Consider the following 25812-nt stretch of genomic DNA (forward strand, 5'->3'; position numbering starts at 1 on the left):
AAACAGCTTTAGGATTTGGCCTGCCATTTGTACCTGCTAAAGACTTCTCTATCCAAAAGTACTAGTGTTTGACTCAACAAAATATAAATCATGTTCTCTGCTTTTATTAATGGGGACAGCAATGTACGTCAGCACTTTCATATATATATATGTATATATATATATATCTCAGACATATATATATAAACATTTCCATACCTGAACGCATCAGAGTTTTCTGAAAGCCAAAACAGTGTGAGGTGAATGCCAGGATGGTGCTGAAATTTCAAAGAAAATAAACTGCAGTGCTAAAAGCTGTGCTCTTTTTACCCTCAGCAATGCCCAGTGAGTCCCCTTACAAGGGTGGTCCTTAGTAAGCCTTTAGGTTTCACTTCCTTGGTCCTCTGGGGGACAACTTGAGCTAAACAAGAGAGCACAAAAGTAGGAAAAGATTATTAGTCCTTTAGGAAACCATCTGGACCCAAGAAAGAGAAGAAAAAATTGACTGGCAGAGTAGCTAAAAATCCATTCAAATGGAAGTCTAATATCTTCATTTTGAGTGGTATTTTAGAAAACATCTGAAATTTATGAAGGAGAAAAATGAGCTTTTTTTTCACCTTTCCACTGGAAATAGAATCTAGAAACACTTTGGACTCAAACCTTGTCATGACTCTCCACATGAAAAAAAATTCCAGTGGGTTTTGTTGGGGGATTTTTTGTGGTTTTGATTTTCTTTTTCCTCTCAGGATACATGAGCTAACACTCTTACTTGCTTTTCCTTTGGGGAAGACAAAGAGACCCAGCGGACTCGGCCTATCTAGACACCTACCTACCTTGATATATATCAATTTAAACACCTTTCATCCAGAGATTAGTTGGTAAGACAGAAAAACTGTTTAAGACACTTAGTTGCAGAGATCTGAATTGCTGTTCCATCCTAGGTCACGAGCAAAAATACTCTTTTTCACTTCTGATTTTGAAGCACAAAATTTATACACAGTTTTAGAGGTTTGGTAGAATGTCCCAAAAGACACAGTGATGATAATCCAGCAATATGATCAGTTGAAAGTAATTAAACTAGATTTAAATCAATTAATCTTGGGAGAAGCAGCTTCATAAAAACATACCTTAAAATGAACAAACTACTCCCATTCATGTGTACCTTTCTATAAGATTGTCAAGCCCTAGGATTTTGACAGCCACCTGTTTCAAAGAACCCATGAGACTGATTTCAGTATGTTCTCACATGGTATCCCATTCACAGTTTTCCCCATGTTCTTACCAGTCTCTATCAGCCAGTTAATCTGGCAGGTTTTTTAACTCCCAACCTCAGAGAAAGTTGTAAAACCAGGTGTATCTTTACCACCATTAATTCATCTGCATCCTGGTTTCCCTGCCACACGCTGAGAAGCTGTGTTGCCATTTTGCTTGTTCTTCGACCAGTCATCCATTTCTCTAACTCAGTACCTTCGGACAAAGACAAATAATGCAGGAAAAAGACTCTCATTAACCATGTGATATTTAATATTCATAAAATTTTTATACAGTGAAAGTCCCAGCTAATGTAACAGCTCAGCATCTGCCAAAATAAATGTCACTTTCAAAAAGTGACTGGAAAAAATACATCATAGTTTTAATTACAGGTTTAGATGTAGCAAATTAGAAATGTACCTATGTTAGTCTACTGCTGACAGCAGTGTATCAGTGAATGAACAGCATTTCTATCGTATACTGCTTAGGCTGTCAGACCCAGTAAAAAGGAACAGTTTCATTTGTTTTGGTGGGTTTTTTTCCCCACTTATTGAATCATGCAAAGCTGACTTTTTGGTTTTGTTATTCACTTATAAATGTAATTTTAAAAATTAACTACACAGATACTTTTTACAGCTATTGAAAGTTAAGAGAAGTAACTTTCTCCCCAAGCTGAGGAGCTGCTAAGAGGCAGGGGTTATACAGCCATGGGGATGAGCACTCAGAGAATACTGTTGAGCCCAGAGACAAGGAGCTTGCATTGTGCCATTGTGTTGCCTTTCCATATGATTCCAAGAGAAAAGACAGATTTATTTTGCAAAGATTTTTCACTGTTTGCATAGCATCTAAGACACTGATAGATAGCTAGATGGTTAACTAGAATACCCAAGAACATAACTGATACAAATACATGGATTGTTTAATAATGAACTTGTATATTCTGCATTTGTTGCACAAAAGAAGTTTGTGGATTAGTAAACTACATCTTCCAGAACTGTAGCTCTATATGCCATCATCTTTAAGAGGTATTCTAACAATTTTCCCATATTATTAATTAATTAATGTTTTAAATCAAATTAAAATGCTAAGGATTTTTTAGAATGCATAACCAGAAATTCCCAGGGCTAGATTGCAAGATACCAGTTCTATCCTGCCCGAAAACAGTATGAACTGTATGTGCAGTGATTTGTTGCTGCCACCTGCACACCCTCTAGAGGTAGGCAAGGCAGCCCTCAGTTTGAAATTAATCCACAGATCCATACTTGGAACAGCAGAACCTGCCAACATCACATATCCCTTACAGTATGCCTCACGTTTAAAGACAAGGCCAAAAGCCAGAGCTTTATTACTGAGCCATCTCTAAATACTGACTACTGCAGATACCCTGTGGGTTCATAAGACATGAGTCTGTGATACACACTGGACAGCGATGAAAGCAGTCACTGGTTCATTGTAGGATGCTAAATATAGGTATTGTGAGATGAATGGGCCTCCCTAATATACTTATCCCATTTCCGACACCAAAATACACTTCAGATCTCTTGACTCACTCTTCTGTAAATGACTTCAAAATCTTTACAACTGTTCACATTTTCATCCAGGATCACTTTCATTTAAGTCTTATTTCACAGAGATTTGGCTCTTTTATACTCAAGACAGAGAAGAATACAATTTTGCCATGGATTAATAAACCTGAAAAACACAGTCAAAATTTCATCAACTCATATTTCTTAAATACTGAGCACTCTGCTAGTTAATTTTATCTTCCAGATACAAATTATATCTGAAATGTCACTGTATTGCCTTAACATATCAGAGTTTTCAGGTACTATCCATTATGTTATTTATGATTAATTCCTAATGCTGGAGACAAAGGCAAGCCAAAAAATGTCATGACCTTTCATTGTGGTGAGGTAATTTACAGATATGGGTAGATGAAAAAATCCCGGAGAGCAAAATCATACAAAGGATTTTTCCATGTAAATACTTCTCTTCTGACACTTACTGGTGTGGTATCATGCTTCAGTTTGATACAGCTACTTCAGCTCCAGCTTTCCCATCAATGAACAGTAGCAATAACAACATTTAATCTAACATTATATTTTTAGATGTCTTTTATATTTTATGGGTATCATTAACTCAGCTATGGTTTCAAAGAGAAATTCCCTGGACAGGAATAAGACTGAATGAATTCTTTTCTGCAGAAAACGTCCCTGAGGACTGTATTTCTCACCAAGCTTCTGAATACTGAGGGGTATTTCAGATGCATCTCCCCAGATTTTCCTCCAGGTGTAGATGTAGCCGTGCTGGAGGTCAGAGGTTGGACTGCATCTTGCTGTCCAGCTGCATCCCTTCCCATTAAATGACCTGCAAGAGCAGCTAAAAAGTGACCTAAGCTTCATCAAAGACTGGACACATATGGGAATAAACTAGCTGAGGCTCAGCTTCAGCAAGAAGACTTACATGAATATTTACCAAAGGAAAAGCAATCAGAAACACAGTCAGGTATTGAATAAAATTTTCATGTTGTGATATTACTGATTATTTCCTCAGGTCTGCATAGAGGGTTGAGACCCCATTGGAAGAAAAATGTATAGATCAATATCACGTTTTATTTATATATAAATCCAATAAATTGATTCACACTGTTACTTCAGCTTTATCTCTACAGAAAGCAGAAAATAAAAGAGGAAAAAAATTAAAAACATTTTTTTAAATATAAAATAAATACATTTCTAACCTGAAAGTAATATACAGTACCGGTCAAGTACTTTTACAGTACAGTACAAATTCATAAATTCTCCTTCACCTCCATGCTTTTGTTCCCACGTAGATAACTTCTGCCTCTGAAATTTCACAAATGCTCTCACCATAACTCCCCCTATAAAATATCTTCAAACAGCAAAATCTCATGCAGAGTGCCCAGACATACATAATGTAGTAGCACTGAAGATTTCAGATTAGGCTTTCCTCTCTCCTTAGAAGAATTTCTCAACTTCAGAAGCTTTATAAAATGTCTCTAATTCAGATAGATTTTTGCCGTCATTGCTGAATGATAGAGCTTTTATCAATGCTCAGTTTGATGATTTCTAGTAATTACTATGTAAGAGCCTAAAACTATTAATAACACCACTAAAAAGTATGTGTACAAGCATTTTCAGGATGAAAATCAGCATTCTTCCCAAAGACTATTTAGAATTCAGGACCATCACCTACCTCATCACAGCCTACAATAACCTCTCAATTCCAGTACCCCACCCAGCAAATAGACTATTTGCAGAAGACAAATCATGAGTTTAGTCAGCAGTCAGTGTGACTTTTGAGGACAGCTAATTTCCTTCCAGACAGTATCTTCAACCACCAAATTAAATCTACTGTTTCTAAGCTTAAGAGGAAAGAAATGTGTCTGCTTGAGTAAACTATTGTATTATATAAAAATTTACAACAGTCACAAATATTAACAAAGCTGTTCCTCTTTTATTCTAAATTTTGCTTCATCTTCAGTCTACAGATGCAGTTGGGACATATCAGAGAGAAAAATCCACAGATTAAGTAACTAGAAGCTGAACTAATCACTTGAGAACATGCATACTTACTGCAACTAACTGTACTTGCACCGGAAGTATAATGGAACTTCCTTGAAAAAGCAACATTTAAATAACATTTCTAGTGAAAACAAGTAGGTGTAGCCAAAGGCATGAGAAAAGAATGTTGAAAGAAAATTGAAGTGAGGTGGGGGATCAGTCTCTTCTTCCAGGTAACAAGCAATAGAAAAAGAGGAAGCAGTATCAAGTTGGAAAGATTTAAATTGGATATTAGGAAAGGTTTAGATTGGATATTAGGAAAAATTTCTTCACAGAAAGGGTTGTCAAGCATTGGAACAAGCTGTCCAGGGAAGTGGTTGAGTCCTCATTCCTAGAGGTATTTAAAAGACTTGTGGTAGATATGGCAATTAGGGACATGGTTTCGTGGTGGACTTGGCAGTGTTAGATTTGCAGTTGGACTCTATGATCTTAAAGGCCTTTTCCAACCTAAATGATTCTGCCTCACAACTACACTTCAGAAGGGTCTGAGAGACAGGTCTAAGAAAAACCCTCCAACTGCCAGCACAGGCTCTTCCTTCCTCCATGTTCGGTGCAGAGATTTCTGCAAGCAGCTCATTCACGCATGACTTTATATTTCCTGCCACCTATACACATCTTTTTGCATGGAGCTGCAAAGAGCAAGACTGTGCTTCTTCCTGTGGCAATGGTTCCTCTGATATTAGTTAATAAACCTGACTCTACAGAAAAGTATCAACTGCACAGAGATGAAAACAGAAAAAGAGATTTTTTTTTTTCCTCCTAATGAATGTAAAGACCACTTCTAACCTCAGTCAGCATAATGTTGTTGGATGTAAAAGAGTTTTTCAAACTGATAAGTTTAATGTGTGATTTTCTAGACACATGGCAATTCCTCTTCTCCGGTGATGGTTCACCTGAAGGGAAAAGGACATCATCACCTGCTCATCAGCCCCAGCTGTAGTGTGGACATCACTCCAGCCTCATCAGTCCAGCTTTGACTGAGCCCTCATCTGCCATTTCTCTTATGACGTGGCAGTTTTACCATTGAAAAAAATGCAGTTACTGATATAGACTTGTCTCGCAGGGAGATTTGCCTACATTTTCAAACTCACTACCATGATTTAGTGCCCCTCTACCCCTACCACTTACAGAAATGCATCCAAACCAATATTTCATCCTTATTTTCACACAAAAGGCCCTCTCGAGTATGTCAGGACTCTTACGCATATTCAGAAAGGCCTCAACAGTAACTGTTAAGTGCACTCCTGTCACGAGAGCTTGGAAGGGAAAGATTTGTGCATTTGCTTCTAATGGGTAACTCTCAGATACCACGGTTATGGATGAGCTTAGGCCACATAAAGCAATTAAATGCAATGCCCTAGGAGAAGTTAGATGCTATTTCTGACTGAATGACCTCAAAAGAGTGTGTGCAGATGCTCTAATCTATGACATTTATGAATTAGGGAATCATCTTAATGCATTCAGTAACATTTTTTTATTCTCAAAGCAGAAAGTTTCTGTTCTCTTGATTTGGTCATATTCAAATCCTAGAAACAGTCTGCTGCTTCCATATGATATGAGGTATGACTACAATAAAAGAATTAAAACTCTACAGAAATCTCAAAAGGCATAATATGTTTGCTTTGTTGAACTACAGAGTCTCAAAGCAAGAAGGAAGCCAAGACAAACAGGAATATATTGCTTAAATCAAGATGTGGGCAGGTACAGAACTTCCTTTCTTCATTACTTCTAATCAGTTTAAGAGCATGATTCATTTGTTAAACTTCATTCTATACAAGTGGGGAGAAAAAAGTGAATTACCCATTCAATACACAATAGAATAATGAAAGGAAGCTGCAGGTACTCCATGCCTTTGAAAATTACTCACTCTTCAAGAAAATGCTTAGAGATGTATTTATGCCCTTCTCTGTTGAGGAAAATACACACATTTATGCTTGAAGATTTTCTTGGATGAAGACCAAACAGAAAATTTCAGATATGTCTGGCTGGAGGACTGTGACCACCTCTGAATCACTGGACCATACTGTATATATTAAGAAGTAATCACATAGTCTTTCAAGCAGAAGACACTGCCTGAGACTACACTTCAGTGCCCAAAATGATGAACATTTTGCTGAGCTTCCTGTAACGCAATTACACTGCAACTCAGACAGCTATCACAAGATAAATATAATGTCCAACAGAAAATTGAAATTATTGCTTGATTAGGTGCAGCTGACATATAAGACAGCCTTTGAACTTTTAATTAAATCTTTAAAGGAAAGGTTTTTTGCACATGAGCACGCAACTCTGTAAAATCATTTTGCAATTGCTAAACTGTACAGCTGATGAATTTTCTACCTTAACTCACTTGTGGTGGCAATCCCCTGGGTAATCTACAGGAAATCTGTAACCCAAACTTAAAAAAAAAAAAAACCTCTAAGAGAAAACATGAAAGGATAAAAAAAAATCACGAGTTTCCCCAAACTCAGTATAGCTTATATAACACATGTTTGAAAGTGAGCCTTGATACACCAGCATTAATTTAAAGAGCCAAGAATGTATGCTCTGTTGTATTAGTGGTTTGAAATGGGAAAAAAGCTACATTGTGAAATAAATATCTGCCTAATTAAGAATAATGTAGCAAATTATGTCTACTATGTATACATGTTAAAGATTTTTTTGTTAGATAGTATTATTTATACTTTCTACTCCACCTTTTCTACCTGTGAGCAGAAGACTCTTGTTTCAATTAAAATCAGTTACATATTTCATTAATTTTCATCAGACATTTATGTTAATGAAAATATGAACGATATAAGAATGTTAAACACTTGGCAAATAAGTTTTACCTTTGAATTATTGAGAAACAACTGCCTTACCACAATGAGATTTATTTGCAAAGTCAGGAGTTTACACTGCCTAGGAATAAAAGTTTTTCCTTCTATATACTTTCTCCATAAAAAAAAAGATTAATAAAGTAACAAACCATGTGCTTTTCCTTTCCACTGAAACAATTATGAAAAATGTCCCTGCATTTTTATGAGTATTGGTAAGTGTATTACTGATGTTTATTTTTATGTATAGGGAAACACTATTAATGACTGAATAATCACTGGTATTCCATTTGGTTGATGTTAGAAATTATTTGAAATTATTGCAAAAATATTAGTTCAATTGTACTTTAATCTGATTCAGGAAACAACAATAAAACAGGGTGAATAGCTATTAAAAATATAGTCAGACTTGGAGCATGGAAAGACCATTGAGTCTGAAGAGATATCACAACTTATTTTTGATATAACAAGGTGAACAATGCAGAAACTTAAAAAAGTATTGGAGGGGGAAAAGGTGTCTAGATCATTAAGATATTGTCTAGAGCCCACTTTGAAAATCTGCCACACAAATATGGTCTCACAGGCAGTTAAAATCTTTATAATTCTTTCTTGCACCCATTAAAACAACCACTCTTTTGAGAACACATATTTAACGCCATATTAGAAATTCATGTATCATCCAACCCCTGGACAAAATATGAAATTTTGGGCAAGTTCTTTCATCATGTGAGACCACAGAAAGTTCCCCAAGAGTTCTCACATCATACAAGACACCCAATAAGGAAGACAAGAAATGTCACGCTGAAGACTGGCACACCAAGAAAAATAGATCTAAGATAGGAGTCTCATCCATGAATATAATTCTAATTGCATGGGGTTTGCATGAGGGGAAAAAATTACAGCAAAAAGATGATTATAAAGAAACCTCTTAACTCACTTCTTGCTTTAAGATGGAGAAGATCCTGCTTGCAAAGGTGGTATATTTATTTGAATCAAACAACTAACCTAAGTTAGTACATTACCTTCCCAAACACACTTCCTTATCCCATTTGAGAAATTAACTCTTCGACAAATTGAAGAAAGTCCACACACATGAACTTTCCCCAGTCCAGGTCTTGGTGACTCTTTATCAAAGAAAGCCTTTTGTAGTCTTCTTTGTAGAAGGTTGTGGATCAATTTTGATTTTTATGGCAAATTAGTTGCTTCTCCTGGATCACTACTCTTGAGTCAGAAAGTAGGCCAGTACAAATGAGAAAATTTAGAAAACCAAGCCTCAAAAATTAAAATGTGAAACAGTATTTCACTACCATATGCATAAATATTCCTAATACTTAGCTACTGAAAATCCTGAGGTGGACAATAGCTCTCCAAAAAAAAAAAAAAAGAAAAAACCCAAAAACTACCAAAAAAAAAACCCAAGTGAAAAAGAGAAGCTGGATGTTATTTATTGCCCATGACAGGGTTCCAGGAGAGGACTGCTGGCCATGAACAACACCAGGGAAGTGGAGGAATGAAGCATGGCTGAGCATTTAATCTTCTCTGCCAATCACAAAGCAAGTGCAAGTGGGTTTAAAGATCGTTACATCTCCACCACTCTGATCAAAACATAGTGACTGAGATGGCACAAGAAAACACTGGATGTGAACTTAAACAACTGTGAAGTCCAACTGAGAGAAAAGTAGGTATCTGCACCTGGTGTAGATTAATCCCATGCATCCATACAGGCTGGGAACCCACTGTTTGGGCAGCAGGCCCAGTAAAAAGGGCCTTGGCATTTCTGTGTACACAACAGATTCAGTACAAGCCAACAGCATGCCCTCTTCAGAAACAAGGCAAGCAACATAAAACTACATTAGCAGAGTGGGGCTGGTAGGCTGAGGAAAGTTTTCTCGTCTACTCAGCACAGTCTCACAATATGGCATCCAGTTGTGAACACTCCCAGCTGAACAGGGATGTGCAGAAAATGGAGGAGATGCTGGAGAGCAACGAAGATACTTAGGAGCCTTGAGCTTTTGTCTTACATGGAGCAGCTGATGGAGCTCAGCATGTTCGGTCTGGCAATAGAGTGATCTAACAGGTGACCCAGTAGCAGCCTAAAGCTACTAGAAAGGAAATCACAGCAATAAAGAGCCAGAATCTCATCAGTGATAGAAAACACGTAAAGGGACAATGACAACTCCCACTTGGGAGGTTCAGGATGGCTCTTCCATTCTTCCCTCTCCATGCAAAATCTCCTCTTTTTTCAACACATAGGTGTTGTAGACCAGCAGGTCACCCAGCAAGGTGGTGGGACCTGCATCCAGTGAAATATAAGACCTATCTAGACAAACACCATCTGACATGAGTGGGAAGAGTGCGTCCTTCCAGTTGGATTGGGTAAACTTCCTAAGGTTCCTTCAAAACAATGTGTAGGGGAGAAATACGCGCATATATAGAAACACAAACTACTTCAGGTCCGGCAGATCGCTGTAGGTTTATACTGAAGTGCATCTAAATATCCACCATCATTCATTGTCCCTGAAAGAAAACGTCTACTAAAGTTTAGGTGCCACAGTTAAAGAATTTAAAATTTTTACCTCCTTAGTACCTAATAATATTTCATATGCCACACATTTATATTATCAATCCTATTATTTGTAAATATCGTGTTGCTATTTGTTTTTAAAAACATATAGAAAAATATTATTATCCTAACAATATCACACCCTGACTCTGAAATGGTGATTAAAAAGATAAAAGCCATAAAGCTACCAACAGAACACTTGGAACTAGTTCATTAAAACCTTTAAGATGGATAAAAGAATAGATAAAATAATTTCTCCTACTTTCAATAGTATGAGAAAAAGCAAGTACTTAGCCTGTTGCACATTATTGGTTTTCTAATCAGAATGTGGAACCTCCATAATTATACAAAGGGCACAGTATGAGGCAGTGCTGTTAGCTCACATGCAAAGACCTGCTGTTCAATAGCCATCTGATCATTAGTAAGCTATGTCCTTTCTGGCAGATCTGGAAAGCTAAAATAGCTAGTTAAATCTTTGATGGCATCATTAGATTTTTTTCCAGAAATAATTTTTCAGTCTTTTTCCATCGACAGTGCAAAAGACAAGAAGAACAACACAGAGGCTCTTACAATTAATTTATAACTGTATCTTATCTTCGCAGTTACCAACAGAGGGTGCCTGTGAAAAACTATCAATACATGTCATGCAAAGTCCTACTGCCCTTGTGCACACATCCTGATCTGTGATTTGGGATTGATTTGGGATTCAGAAGCTTCCAGAGCAAAAGGTGTTGGCTTTGTAAAGAGGACATCCCCCCAAAAAATGTTAAAGACTTCTGCATGGAATACATTACAAAGAAGTCAGTAAGAAACAGAACCTTTATTATTCCTGAAATAAATCCAACATGTTAAATTAGGAAACTTATACAACTAATTATATCCTACCAGTATAAACAGTATCAAAGAGCAGTATTTTTTTTGCTGAACATCTCATGCCATCTCATTTTCAAAATGTCAATTAAGAACAAAAATGATAAAAAATCCGTATGACAGCTGAAGATGAAACCCAGACTTAAATTTGCAACCAATCTGGAATTCCCCTTTGATCATTCTATGGCAATAGCTATACATTTTTATCACACCAAACAACCCAAAATAATCTAAACAAACTGCAACAGCAGTAACAGAAAGAAATCCTATGACATCCCAAGAGAATGCTTCTGAAAAGCTACATTATTTCAGCATTTTAACATAAGCACATGCGTTAAATATGCACATGCTTCATGTGTAGGTGATGTAGTGTGGCATAAATATTTTACTAGCAAGAGTTTAAGTTACTGACTCATTATGCACAAATGGTAGAATGTTCTTTTCTGATTTTATAAGTGTTCGTATTTTGGGGCTCCTGAATGATTAAGAATAGAAAACTATGGTATCTGAAAAGCACATTTTCAAAAACTTGCAGGAAAAATATTACATTTTAATGGAGTTTCCATGTAAAGAGCTACTGAGGTGCACAAAAAGGAGTCAAGAAACATGTAATTTATGTCTGTGCTCCCCAGTACAACTTCACTGAAGTCAAAGGCCTTTGCTCAAGAGTAAATCCTTCCTCTAGTAGCAGAAGTTTGCAGAAGAGCTGTCTTTTCTAGCACTTGGCAAGTCTGTATTTACAAATAAACCAACCAATTGACTTCTGAATGTAGGTCACAACACTCATTCCTTAGGTAGTTGGCCTATTTTTCTCTTAGTTGAAAGGGCAAAAAATAAAAAGAAGAGCAAACTCAGCTCCAAAGTGTTTTTCCCTATGGAAATGATAAATGACAATATCACTGCAGAAATGGTTTCTATTTGTAACTAATGTCAAATCCCTATTTCTTATTTAAAAACACGCAAACCTAAACAAACTTCTAGATCAAAGACTTCAAACTGCAACTCTGCAGCCACCCTTGCATTACTTCAACCTGCATATCAGAGTGAGGTTTCAGAAGACCAATGATCTGCTCAAAAGGTCTCACCCCAGATAGCCCATTCCTGTAACAGAAATAGTACAGAGCTATAACAGGTTCAACTGCAGTCAAGAATAGCTTAGCAGTGGTAGAAGCAGATATCTCACGTACTTAGTAATGTCTTTGCAACTCTAAGCTACTTGTCTCAAGACTTTTTTTTGCAAAATGTTGTAGTTATTTTGTTTTGTTTGGGTTTTTAATTCCATAAGAAAGTCTGTTTTCCAAGGTGTAATTGTATTTCATCAGGTGGCTGGGGAAAAAAAGAGCCTGAAACACCAAAAATACTACCTGACTATCTGACTGTGATTAAATCAGAATTATATAAATATGTTAAAATAATTTATAGACAGACAATAAGGATGGCTGTCAAACTGAAATGCAATGGAACTTCAAATGCACCTTAAACAATGTAGCAGTGACAGATCCTTAAAGGTAATACTATTACTAGTTGCCTTTTTATTACAGTAATGTTTCAGGCTCTTTCACGTAGTTCTGCTCAGATAAAAGATGTAATGTTGGCATTTACAGCTGCCAAAATTGCCATTTGCAATTAAAAATTAAAACTGGCACTCTTTCTATGTAGGCAATTATCTAAACGCAGCTGGCAATCTTCCTTGTTTACAGTGCTGCTGTGTCATGACTCCACTCTGTTTGGAAATTTACTACCTTTTTTTTTTTTTTTTTTTTAGGTTTAAACTTGTCAACGGTATTTCCAACTCAAACTTTTCTGGTTTTAAAGATTCTCATCATGGTCTCAAAGAGAAAGGTCCAAAAATACAATTTACAGATTTTGTATGGCAACTTCAGGCACTGCAGTGAGCTGATTCCTAGTACATATTTTGGTGATTCTCGCAACGTTAATTTACATCCATCTAATCAACCTGTAAGAACCCAGACATCAAAATGTACCAAATAAATGCCCTCCAAGAAGAAAGTTTAGGGTGTAAGAGTTGATTTTCAGAGTAAAACAGAGAGAATGGGCAGATCCTCTAAGTGGACAAAAATCCTTTTACTGAATAATATATAACATTAAGTATATTTCTACTCCTTGTTATCTATAGTAATTGTGATCTACTAAATAAGTCTATCCACAAAGTATTTTATTAACCAGATTGCCATGTTTTTGGCAAAATATTTTTTCACTTATAAAAACTTGCATTAAAGTAGGATTTGGGAGTTCTCCTGCTGATGGGAGGGGAGCACTCATGCTATCAAACAGCTTTTAGGGAACAGTTGCTTTTTAAGCAAAGCTGCTGTAACCGCTGATTTCTGTGACTATCACGGAACAAATACAGTTACCTACAGCATATCAATTAAATCTTCTGATTCATTTATGATATATTTTCTGTAGTCAGACACAGCAACACTTTGTATTATATTCCCAAGACAGCAACGCCTAATTTCCTTCCTCTATAGTTGATCGCAACGTTTTCACCTAGCATTATGATCCACTGCCATGACTCTTTGCCAGACTATTGCACATTTTGCTCAGCCATCCAAAAAGATTTTAAGTCGAGCCTTTCCCCCGAGTATTGTCAAAATCCATAGAAACAGGGGATTGCTAATGAACTGAGGAACACGGCTGACCCTAGAGATACTGCAAACAGTGACAGCCACAGGTCCTCCCGCACAGCCCTCACAGGCAAGCTTGAAGTTAAAGCAGCCCAAGTTTCACACCGCGGTAACAGTACCGCTCTCCACTGAGCGATGTGTAGGAACATGTATTTCGGTCACGGGCTCTTTCAGAGTGAGGGAGACAAGAGTCGCCACTTGCTAAAACCAAAAGCGCAGCAGTGGCAGGCAGAGGGGGGGAGGCCGCCAGCGCGGGCCAGGTGGCCCCCGGCGCTGCCAGCGGCAGGTAGGTGCACCTGGGGCGCGGCACCCCCGCGGCGCCGCGCACCCAAGGCGGGTACACGCGTGGGAAGGCGCCGTCACCCGCACTCCCTGCGAGGCGCTCCGGGAAAACACGCTGGAGGCAAAACCGAACTGTGCGGCTCCGCGGCGGTAACTTTTCAAACCGCGCAGCACTTGGTGTCCGTGAGGCAGGACGCACGCCGCGGGTTCCGCCGGCGTACCCACTGGGCCCCGCCGTCGCGGGAAGGACTGCGGCAGCTGCCGGCACGCTTTGCCCCGTCTAACCTCGAGGCCGGCGTGCGGCATCAGTGGGAGCGCCGCGCAGCCCCCTCGTACAAGCCGACGGCCTGGGGCGCCCAGGAGACCAGCGAACATGTGCTCCCCCCCCGTGCTCCCCTCCGGCTCTCTCTGCCGGTTGAACCGAGCCCCCACCTAGGGCTAGGCGGATTTTCCCGCCGCCCGCGGAGCGCCGCGCCGCAGGTGGCAGAGGCTCCTCCGCCTCCGTTGACGCCTCCCGGTCACTTTCGGCACGACTCGCGGGGGACTTGCCCTCCCCGTGGACCGGCGCTGAGTGATGCCCAGGGAGCGTAGGGACAGGAGGGGAGGTGCGCGCCTGTCGGTGCGGCGCGGCTCTGCTCGGGGCAGGTGCGGACGGCGGCCCGGGGGACAGACGAGAAGGGTCGCGACGGGAGGAGAAGCAAGCGTATCGGTACTCACACGAAGGCGTGATAGACGAAGGCCCATCCGCGGGGCCGCTCCAGCACGTTGTACAGGTAGTTCTGCAGCCGGCGGTACTTGGCGTTCCTGCGGCAGCTCGGCCCGCTGCTGTACGACAGCGGCTTCCCCAGCAGGCTCATGCGGGCACCGTGCTTCCCGCGGCGGCCCTCCCGCAGCCCGGCGGGGGCGGCCGTGCCGCCGGTGCCCAGGAGCAACAGGCCGTCGCCGCGGGCCGCCGAGCTCGTCAGCGCCCTGCCCCGGCCCGACTCCACATCCTTCATACCCGCCGCCGCGCCGCTCTTCACCCAGAGCCCCGCGGAGCTGCCCTCCTCCCCGCCGCCGTGGTTGCGGGGCATAGCATCACCGCGGGCGCCGGGGCGGGCGCCGGGGCCGCGGCGGAGCAGGGCGCGGGCGGCGGTGGCCAAGTACCCTGCGGCGGCAGCCCGCAAGAGGCAGCGGGGGCCGAGGGTCTCCGGGCGGCGCCCGCGGGGCGCGGGGGCACGGGCCACTTTGGGCGTCCGGCGCGACGGGCCGGCCTGCGGCAGCTTCGCGGGGGCCCCGACGAGGGAGCGGGCGCCCCCCCGGGCGCGCTCTCCTCCCGGGCGGCGGCGCCCCGCCGCCGGCCCCCGCAGCGCCGCCCGGCGTGGTTCCGCGGCCCGGGACGGGGCGGAGGGAGGGAGGGCAGCTCCGCGCGGCTCCGGCGGAGAGGCCGCGGCTCGGTGGTGCCTCTCGCCGCCCGCTCCTTCGCTGCCTCCTGCGTCGTTTGGCTCGGCCGGGCCGGACAAGCTGTTGCTCTCCCTCCGAGCGGCGGAGAAAGTAGGCGAGGAAAGTGGGCTGCTGCGGGCAGACAGGGGCTGCGCCGCCGGGCGCCTCCGGGTCCTGGGGTTCAAGCGGCAGACGCAGCGGCGGTGCCCGCGGCGGGGCGGGCGGCAGGCGGCTGGCGGGACGCGGCACCCGCGGACTACGCGCGCTCCCGGGAAATGTCCATGTAAGTCCGAGAAAGTAACAAAACTGCCGTAAGTCCCGGCGGAGGCGCGGGGAAGGATCGGCCGGCAGCGGGACCCCACTGCGGACGGGGAGCGCGGCCGGCCCGGGCGGGGCAGCGCAGACGAGCCGCCGGGTGTCCCCCCGAGGGGGCGGCGCGGCCCGACACTTCGCTCCGGCGCTTCCGCCGTGTCCCTGCCTCGTGCCGCGGCGAGACAGCAAATCCCAGCGGCAGAGGCGCGGGCTGTCCTCCCTGCGGTCTTCCCCCTCGGCCCCCGTCAGCTCCGGCCCCGGCACGGTGCGGCCGGAGCGCGGCGGTGCTGCCGCTCCGTGCCCGCGCTGCGCCGAGACAGCGATGCTCCCCCTGCCGAGCGCGGCCCTTTTACGCCCCGCCGCATCAAGGTGAGCTTGCGGAAAAAACACCACCCACCCTGGCACCCGCAGGCGCGGCCGCCGCACCGCGCCTGCTTTGGCCCCAGTTATCGCCCAGGCTCGGGGGGCGATTCCCTGGACACCCCACTAGCGCTCCCCCCGCACCCCGCGGCCGCCTGCTGCGCAGCAGCCGTCGCCTGTACCGCTCCTGGGGCCAGGGCTCGGCAGCGCCCGCCGTCCCCCGGGGACGCCTGGGAGCCCCGCCCGGCACTTCAGCACCAACTGCATGAAAAATAGCTGCGTGCCACTGGTTTTGCAGCCTGAGCACCGCGTTGTGAAAATGTGACGCTAATTCTTGAAGGGTTCATGAAAAGTAGTAATTGTAGATGCTAATGTTGAGCGAAATTCAATAGAAGCATTCAGAGATTGAATTAAATTTCGTGGGGGTTTTTCGTGCTGACCACTTAGAGTCCAGGCTCTGAAGCTTTGATTAACAGGCCATCTTCAACTCCCAGAAAAGAAGCTACAAAGCACGTTCTGGCTGTGAACATTAACTTGTGCCCCTGCTAATGCAACATGGACACACCAACAGTACTAATTTACTGCTACGTGTCCAAAGCCATTCAATGAGATGTCTTTAAATGAAGAGCTTAAACTTCTTCCTTCCTCCACCACTTTCTCCTCCACTCCAGGCAACTTCAAACAGGAACCTTCTAACATGTGAACCACAGCAGCCACTCAAACTCATGATAAGGGATGGCAGAAACAGCACACATGTCAAAACAGATGTTAAGTAGTTGATACAACTATCCACAGAAACTCCATTAATATTTAAGCTTTCCAGTGGCACATATCTACTCTTCTTTCTTTGAATTGTAAATTGAGTTAGTTAATCCTTCATTCAGTACTTGTTTGCATTTCTGTGGTTTGATATATGCAAGTGTTTATACTCTTCATTTTTCTCATCCCTATGTATCCATGTACAGCTGAAGATGTACAGCAGCCTTTACCATCAGCCGCTCCTCCATGCTTAGATTTAAACTGGCCTTAGTCACTCAAAATATTTGAGGGTTGGTACTCAAGTTCTGGAAAGCCAAACTCTGCCGTTCAACTGAGAGCACATGGTCCAACCTGCTCAGCCAGGCCTCTGTCCCGCAAGCACTCACCCTTGAGCTTTGTTTAATTGCTGTGGGTGTGCAGTGGCACAGCTTAAAGCAGCACTGTTGATAGGATCGAGGCTTTAAACTGTGGACTGGGACAATAAATTGTGAAAATTACTGAGCTCCTGATGTTCCTTTTGTGATCCACTAAGAAATATTGTTATAATTCTGTGCCCTCTAGTGGTACTTAAAATCATCAATTAATTTAAATAATTGTAAGGAAAACAGTCTGTGAGTACAACTATGTGAGCACAAATATGACAAATATTGAAATATAGCCGTAGATGCTGGGACAGCTAGAAGCAAACAAAAGTAATACATTTAGTGATGAATTATTTTATTTTTTACAGTGTGCGAACAAGTGTATTTTCCCATCTGTTATCTGTTATTAAATAAATCCTTTTAAAAGTAAGTATTATGAGAAGAGATTGATGGTAATTATTCTAATCCCTACTTGTTCATATGTCAGATAACCAGGGCATGATACACTGGTTGAATGTGGAATAGATCATTAGCACACAGGCAGCTGCCTGCCCTGTAGCAGGCAGAGGAGCTGTACTGTGTAACAAAGCTCATCCTCATCTAAGTATTTATTGCAAAATATGGGTCTACATTTATAGGACAACAAATTCCCCTGATATTTTGGCTTCAGACTATATAATACCTATAGAGATGAGTCGTGTGAAATTCTAGCATGCCAGTATGGTCCAAGGTCGCCTTGGGTTCAGGTGTCAGTAAGAGGATCTACTTGACGAAATCTCCAAGGCAAGAACCTCCCAAGGAATCTTGACTTCTCAAGGCTACAGGTACAGTATATAACACTTGCAAAGGGGCAAGTAACATGGCATGCTAAAGTGCAGCTTGGGAGTAGCTATTACTATGCTTTAAGGCAAATGTCAACAGCATATTCCAAAGTTTTAAGTAACTAGTTTTAAGATTCCATTGCATTTTCCAAATGTATACATCAAATGTTATATATTCTGACTTATGGAAGGATCAGCTGATACATATGGTCTTTGCTGATCAGGAATCAAATGTTACATATGTTTCGTATTTTCAAGGGTTTCTTTCCAATGAGCTACTTGGGATATATTGCCTTAAATTAGAATTTCTGGGTTTATTTTAATAAAAGAAAGGAAGTAATTTAAACAACAGTGATAGTCTCTTATTCCCTTAATTATAATAAAATATTTTTTTTACTAGAGCATGTAAATTTCTAAGCCATCTACTACTGCAATTTTGGGGTTAGCCACACTAGAATTTAAAGCAGGCATTCACAAGGACTAAATTTGCAAATGAATAACAAGAATAATGTAATGCAGTGGTGTAGTTGTGACACAGGGTAGATACTAATAGAAGAAGAACCTTGTTACAGGGCAAAAAAAAAAAGAGGGAAAAAAAAGAAGTCCAGTTGGGTTGGAGGGCACTGGTCAGAGTTCAGCATGTCCAGTTCACTGCTTTGCTCTGTGCTGCCAGGCCAGATAGAATCTGGAGCCTATCCATATCAAGTCCAAAGTACCTGAGCGTGTAGTTCCCTCAAGTCACTGACAGATGCTTACTGAGCTGCTGAAAACTAGTTGTGTACCTATTTTAGTATTTACATGGATATTCAGAATCTCTCTTCAATTGTGTTCTACTGATACATTCAATTTTATGTATCTGTCATGGGGTGGTAGCAATGTTTTCATAGAGAGAGGGATTGTTAGCATAAATTCATAGAATAGTGTAAGATTCTCAAATGCAGCAAAAGAGAGAGCAGTAGAAATCACAGACATACAGTGGCTGTTATAAGCAGAAAAGCAGCCAGAGTGCAAGTTGGAGGGCCTTTGTAGCAACACTTTGCAAAGGTCAGTTTACTGTGGTATCATGTTTTGAGTTCACTTGTGTTCCTTGTTAATAACCTTTCTCATGTTATATAATATTGTGAGGTATCATGTATGCTCTAGTTTTGCATCTCTTTGTAAGATTTTTAGCTTTCTGCCTAATTATATGGAGAGGGGATGCTCATAGCTATTCTTGGTGACAAGGATACAAGAGCCAGGAATAAGTTTTCAAATCACTTAGGTGTTAGGAACAATTCATTTGCTATGTTGACCTGCTGTATAGCCTGGAATACCTGGTATGCACCTCCAGGAAACCCCAAACCAAGCATCTCTATTGTGTAATAAATCAGGAGCAAAATGTCAGATGAGGTGAGCGGCTTATTAGGATGCATGTTACAAGATGTCCAGTCAGCACATGTAATGTGCTAGCAGCTGTATCAAGGCTTTGATATTAATATTCAAAAGTGTTGGAATATATTACATTAATATTCCAAGATCATGGCTTGGCTTCGCGAACGAAGATTTGGGAAGGCACTATCCACATTTGCTACAGGCACGCTGGTGGCTTATGAGGCCAATACGTGATAGACATAATATTCCAAGATATTGGAATATTTTCCTGCAAGCTTTTTTTCACATAAATGAAAAAAAAAAAACCAAACATGACTGTCAATAGTATGAGGCATTCAAACAGTGAACACAGCAGAAAGGATGGCCCAACCTTCCTGTGCATTCTTCATGAGGTCACTTAACCCTAAACTCAAGGGAGTACCTTCAAAAGTAATTTAGTTTTGATGTCCCTTTTATTTGTTAATCTTGATTTTAAACTGTTATGAGATTACTAACTGTGAGGAAGACATGTCTCCACAAAGAGCTGTCCTGACACCAGACTTTCATTCCGAGCATCCCCTCTCTCTGTGTTACTACCAGCACAGCATAAATTTTAATCCGAAGACGACAAAAATAGCTCACTCACAGTTCTTGTGCCTCCTTGGCCACAGGTATGCTAAAAACACTTCTGCCTGGTTATTACACCTGTAAAAACCAAGACCGGTTCACAAACTGTTAGTTGGATCCTTTCATCTGCTGGCAGCTGTTTGCTCCTTTCCAGCTCGAGGAACAGTTTGGCCTTCTCTCCTTGCCTGGTCAAGATCAATGGCAGAAATTCCTGGCCTTACTTCTGTGCTGTCTGGCTGTCCTGGCAAATGTTTATTTTGCTCCCTGACATCTAGTATTTCTTCTCGCTCATCAGATATTAATCCCTGATAAGAGAATTAATTTATTCCATTGATTCCTACTTAACTAAATACCTAAACATCCCTCTCCATTAATAAGGCATGCCTGTCTGTAAAGTCATTACCAGACCTCAAGACATGCTCTCCTAAATGGCTCTTCTGTTCATGCCCTTTACTTTCTCTTTCATTTTTGGTTGTTTTGGGGTTTTTTTGTTTTGTTTTGTTTCTTTGTTTGTTTGTTTACTATTTTGTGGTGCTTCTCTTCCTTCCTTCCTTCCTCCCTAAGCCTCCTCCCTCTGTGATTCAACTACCTGGACTCCCAAACAAGCAGTCTGGTGACAAAACAAAACTGTATATCTTGAATGGTGCAAAACCTGCTGCAGGTGCAGGGCCTGCTCCATAGACCATTCTCACTCTCTAATGTAGCAAAGCAAGTAATTTGGTCACTAAAAAAACCCTAAAAAAGACAAAACCAAAGACATGAATCTATACTGAGAACTGCCGAACAGTTTACCATCCTGGTCTGGGAATATAATACAAATAGAATAGGATATGAAATGTTTTTTTCCAGATAGAAAGGTTTGTTTTCTTAGAATATATGGATTTTCAAAATCATACTCCCCAAAATACCCAGAAGTTCTGAAGAAAACATGCCAATCAAAAATGTAAATGTTTATTGCAGTCTTTTGTAACTGATCACAGTTTCTAAATATAAAAAGAGAATCTTGGAATCCTTTGGATATTGTCTTCCAAATTGTTTGTTTTCAAGGAGAAGAGTATAATTTGGCTAGCTTGCATGCCAGCAGTTCCTTCCAGCAGGCATGATAACAACCCACGGCAGACTTGAAGTCTGTCAAGGTCAGAATACAGCTACTTTAGAATTCAGCAAGAGGACATTCTTTTTTCAGGTTTCCAGCGTAGGAAACAAGAGAAGATTTTTTTGGTTTGGACTTATTTCTGATTTCTTTGGGTATGGAGGAAATATTTTGTGAAAGCTCAGCTTGATCCCTAGAGTTAGCAAAACTCCTTTAAGACACACTGATATCTAGTCTTAGTGATGCATTAGATCATCTAGAGATGTACCTGAATAAAGCTGGTGGCTGATAAAACATCAAAATACATGAGATATATCTCATTATTAGCTTTTTCTTTAAAACTACATTGACCTTTATTATTTACCAGACATGAACTTCTGGTCATCTCATTTTTCCCCATCTCTACACATCTCTTCCACTTGTATTATTGCAGCTCTTATTTAAAAAATTCCTGTTCAACTATGGTCTAATCTTTGAAGTATTGCAATTTTTTTGACATTAATATTTTAGAATCATCTAATTTTTTCTTTTCGGAAAATACTTAGAAGCATGTCAGTCTTCACTTTATTCAACTGGAACATAATTTACATTTATCTCTCTGTCCCGAACAAATTTAAGACAAATCTGTACAAAGTAGCATGGAGAGAGCCAACCACTTCAGGTGCTCTTGCCTGGGAGTGCTTGCTTGTACTGCAGAGTCTGGAGAGTTGTTCCTAGGCAGCAGAGCCATGCTGAAGCTTGAGGGAGTACTCTGGCCACTGACCACTGGGACAGGTAGGCTGCATCACTAATCTCACCTATGGGACTTGTCTGCATGCTTCTGGCAAGTTTAAAAGGTTCCTTGTTTTGTGCCCTGGCTTCTGTGACCTTCATGTGAAGGTGCCTATACACTTCATGCATTATTGACATGGCCTAGTCCTATTATAGGAGTCTGGTTTCTGCTCTTGGAATAGGACTTCAAATTTTAGGGGCTAACACAAAGTGTTTCCTGTCATCTAAACTCTCCCTTAAGATCTAGGAGTGATTTAATATTCTCTAAAGATCATTAGCTGTTCATCTTGCATACAAATGTTCTTGCATCTTAAGTTTTATTCATAACATAAATGTAGGACTTGAAACTAAATTATTGTAATTCTTTGTAACTGGAGTAACATTTTTTCTAAATTAGATGGTTAATCACCACCCTAATATATTCTGAAGATACATTTTAAAATAAAAAAAATAATTTACTGCCCTTTTTCATAAAAAATATAAAGACATTTGGCCTTTTTGATGTACCTGTTCAAATAATTGGACAGCATTTATGATCCTCAAAGAATTTTAATAAAATATACCATCTGAGTTACTCAAGTGACATAACAAGAACTTACTCATAAGCTAGAGGCACCATAGAAAGCTGGAATAAATAAGAACTCTTACAGCTATCCTTCCATTAGTGTATCAGAGGGCAACTACTCATTGGAAACCTTTGGTAGGAATTGTATGCTTGGGACTCCTTTCTGCTACTCTGTTCCTATTGAATTCAGTGAGATTTATTCCTGTCAATAGATAAACTGTAAAGGTGGAGGTGAGAGTGTCTAAGGTCAGTAGGGCCCTCAAGAGCTCCTGTTGGATGAGTAAAGAGATTCAGTTGGAACTGTTGGAACCCCAGCACACCAGAAAGGAATACCGTAGGCTTCTACAGGCATAGTTAGGCACTCGACTTGCTCATGTTCTTAAATCTTGTCCTAAAGCATGCACTTCAAAAATCTCAGTCAGGAGAAAGATGAAAAATAAGAAAGCAAGTGTTAAGAGGAATCTAGGTGATCTAGTGAGGCTGTGAGACAGAATTTATAATGACAAGTAAGCAGGAATCATAAACATGGGGAATAAGATGATAGTTCAGAACAGGGCTTTTTCACATGCTGCTTAAAGTGGTAGTCTAACAGCTGCATTCCTAGAGAAAGGTTGGAGGTAGATATTCTATTTCAAAAGAGGAATAAAATAGAAGCTATGATATTTCTAAAGCTATCTTGTTTTGTGTCTCTGCTGTTGCTGTGGGATTTAGGTGCTGAAAAAATCTCCAGAGCATTTAGTTAGGGGTGAGATAAGAAAGGGTTTATTTGCCAAGGCAGAAGATGTTACAAGACGCGCGCCCCCGTGCCCAAGAGGTTACATTTTATAATACCATCCATCCAATCCCAAATGTGTCCACCCTGTGGCCTTTACTCTGGACCGCCCCGGGGTCCACCCCCTGAAAATGGGTCTGGGGTGCATTTTGGGACCACCTACTTCATCACCTTCACCATCATCAGAGCACAAAGGGTACATAGTTACCTAATTCTTGACTTCATTCTGTGGTTTAGGCCCAGATAGGCTGTTCTGTCAACTGTCTAGGCCTTGCCTTGACAAAAGACTAAACATTTCTATTAGATTTGGGGCTATGAGTGATATGGGGAGGATAGAATGGGGTAAGAGGGTTAAGGAATGTATAAACAAGGGTGCTAGAGGGAAAAGGATAAGGGACAAGGGACAAAGGAGGGAGGTTGCTGCTTTTAAAACCTACTTATAAAACTTACAAGTCTCACAAATATTAGAAAAATAAAGGGGCTTAAGGCATCACTGCATATATCATTGTCTGCAAGGAAACATATAACCAAAAGTGGGTTTTAATATCCTTGCAGGGCTGAGGAGAGGATGATTAAATACCATAGGCCAGATTTAGTGGGGAAGTATTTGCATGAGAAGCAAGATGTACAAATATAGATATAAGGCAAAACCCCAGATCTTTTTACGTGAGGGTGGTTGGACACTGGCACAGGTGCCCATATAGGATGTGAAATCTCTGTCCTTGGAGTTTTTCAAAGCTTAGCAGGCCTCAAGGAACCTGATGTAAATTTGATGAGAGCCATGTGTTGGGTAAGTTGGAGTAGATGACCTCTAGAAGTTCTTTCCAACCTAAAATATTCCATGAGTCTAGATGACCTTGAGCAATGAATACTTTATGACCTACCCTGTGAAATAAAAACCCATTGATAAGTTTGACCTGGTCAATACTCTAAGACATATAAGCATCTGTCACTGCTGATATCCTGCCCCTGCTGTAAAATCACAAACCTTATGTGTAGGGGGCAGAGGGTTGAAAGGATAGCAGTGGTTTCTGCCTTTGGTATAATAGCTCCTCCAATTGCTTCTCCAAAAACGAGAAGGACAGGAGAATGAGAAGAGAGAGGCATCTCTCTCTCAGTTATGCTCACAGTGCCATGTGAGCATAACCCTGAAGAACAGCACAGGACCAGGTGCCTGCTGTGTCTCCACCATGGGTCCCAATGCTTTGCAGCCCATTGGCTTCCCATTCCTTTCTCCACCTCTCTCTGCCATAGCAAACATCCTTCCTTTTCTCATCTCTTTGTTTTCCTGTGAGATGGCTTGAACTTGGCTGAATTTTTTGCAGGAATACTTTTCACTGTCAAGAGATTATGGGTGATGATTAGTTGCAAATGTTATTATCCCCAAATAAAAAGGCAGCATTTAATACTATTTTTTATAAGGGAATAGTTATTTCAATTGCCCCACATGCTAGATGATTTAAAGAAAGCATTGAGTTTTCCCAGTTTGAATATCATATTTTTGTTAAAGTTTCCCTGCTAGAGTGTTGAAATCTCTAGACCTTTTTGAAAATCTTAATCAAACTTTACCTCTGGTTAATTGGACATTCACATTAAACCCATTTAGGTTGTTTAATTTAAGCAGGGGTCAAATTCTGGCTCTATTTGGTTATTCTGCCTGAAGATTTTCATTCTGCAGGGAGGTTCATTGGTTCCAACTAATGATAATAAAACAATCGACTCAAGCTGATGATACCATAAATGCTTGGAATGAAAATTAAACATTATTATTAGCAACTTTCAGCAGGGTTTAAAGTGTTGAAATTTAACCTTGCCATGTGGATCCCTATCACTTAACTTTAATGAGTAACCAGTAGCAGGAGAGTTTCCTATATCATGTGTGCAGTAGCTGCTGAAGAGAGATATGACATATTATCTAGACTGGTTTATAGAAGCAGCTATCATATCACTGCAATAAAGAGGGAAACTAGACATTTAAGCCATTATCTTCTAAAAGGTGCACTATAGAACTAAGAGTTTAAAATTGCTTTTATAATGTAAAGATCAAGCACTGGAAGCAAAACTCTTACATATTTTAAAAAGAAGTGATGGCCTGGGTGATAAAGATGGGTGGTAAGTAAAAGCAACAAGCTGCCTTTATAACTCAGTTGGAAGTAGTTATCATAATTATTCTACCTTCTTTATGCCAGATCCTGATAGTAAACTTTTTTTCTTTTTTTTCTTCCTCAAAATGTTTCTCTGGAGCAGAAGGGGGAAATAGTTGAAAGCTTAGAAATGAGTGTTTTGGAACATTTTGCAGAGCACACTGTCTGGGGCCATAAACACACGATTCAGTTGTAACCTAAAATATCGTATTGAAGTTGTTCTTTCCATTCACCGTCTCTTTCCATATTTAAATTCATACAGATAAGGATACGTCTCCGTTTCCAGAGCGAATCTGTACACTTGAGTAGCATAACAGTGGAGATAGTTTCCTGCCGAAACAAATGGGCCCTAGAAAGTAATAAACATTTTGTTGTTTATTTCTGCTCAACTGATGAGGAATTACTGACTTGATTTCCTAAAGAGGGGAGCATTTGCAATGCTGATGACAATTTTGGAAGAC

The 25812-nt window shown here is 41.1% G+C and overlaps 1 protein-coding gene across 3 annotated transcripts in view; it reads right to left on the bottom strand.

The window, feature by feature from the left end:
* The window catches only part of KCNQ5 (potassium voltage-gated channel subfamily Q member 5), a 284924-nt gene extending 269845 nt beyond the window's left edge, over positions 1-15079 (bottom strand). For all 3 annotated transcript variants that reach the window (XM_032682901.1, XM_032682900.1, XM_032682902.1), the window contains exon 1: positions 14711-15079. In XM_032682901.1, coding sequence (XP_032538792.1) covers positions 14711-15066 — 356 coding nt within the window. In that variant the 5' untranslated portion in view covers positions 15067-15079. The remainder of the gene's footprint in view (positions 1-14710) is intronic.
* Between the last annotated feature and the right edge of the window lie 10733 nt (positions 15080-25812).

The sequence above is a fragment of the Chiroxiphia lanceolata genome, chromosome 3 (assembly GCF_009829145.1).
Source record: "Chiroxiphia lanceolata isolate bChiLan1 chromosome 3, bChiLan1.pri, whole genome shotgun sequence".
NCBI classification, from domain to species: domain Eukaryota; kingdom Metazoa; phylum Chordata; class Aves; order Passeriformes; family Pipridae; genus Chiroxiphia; species Chiroxiphia lanceolata.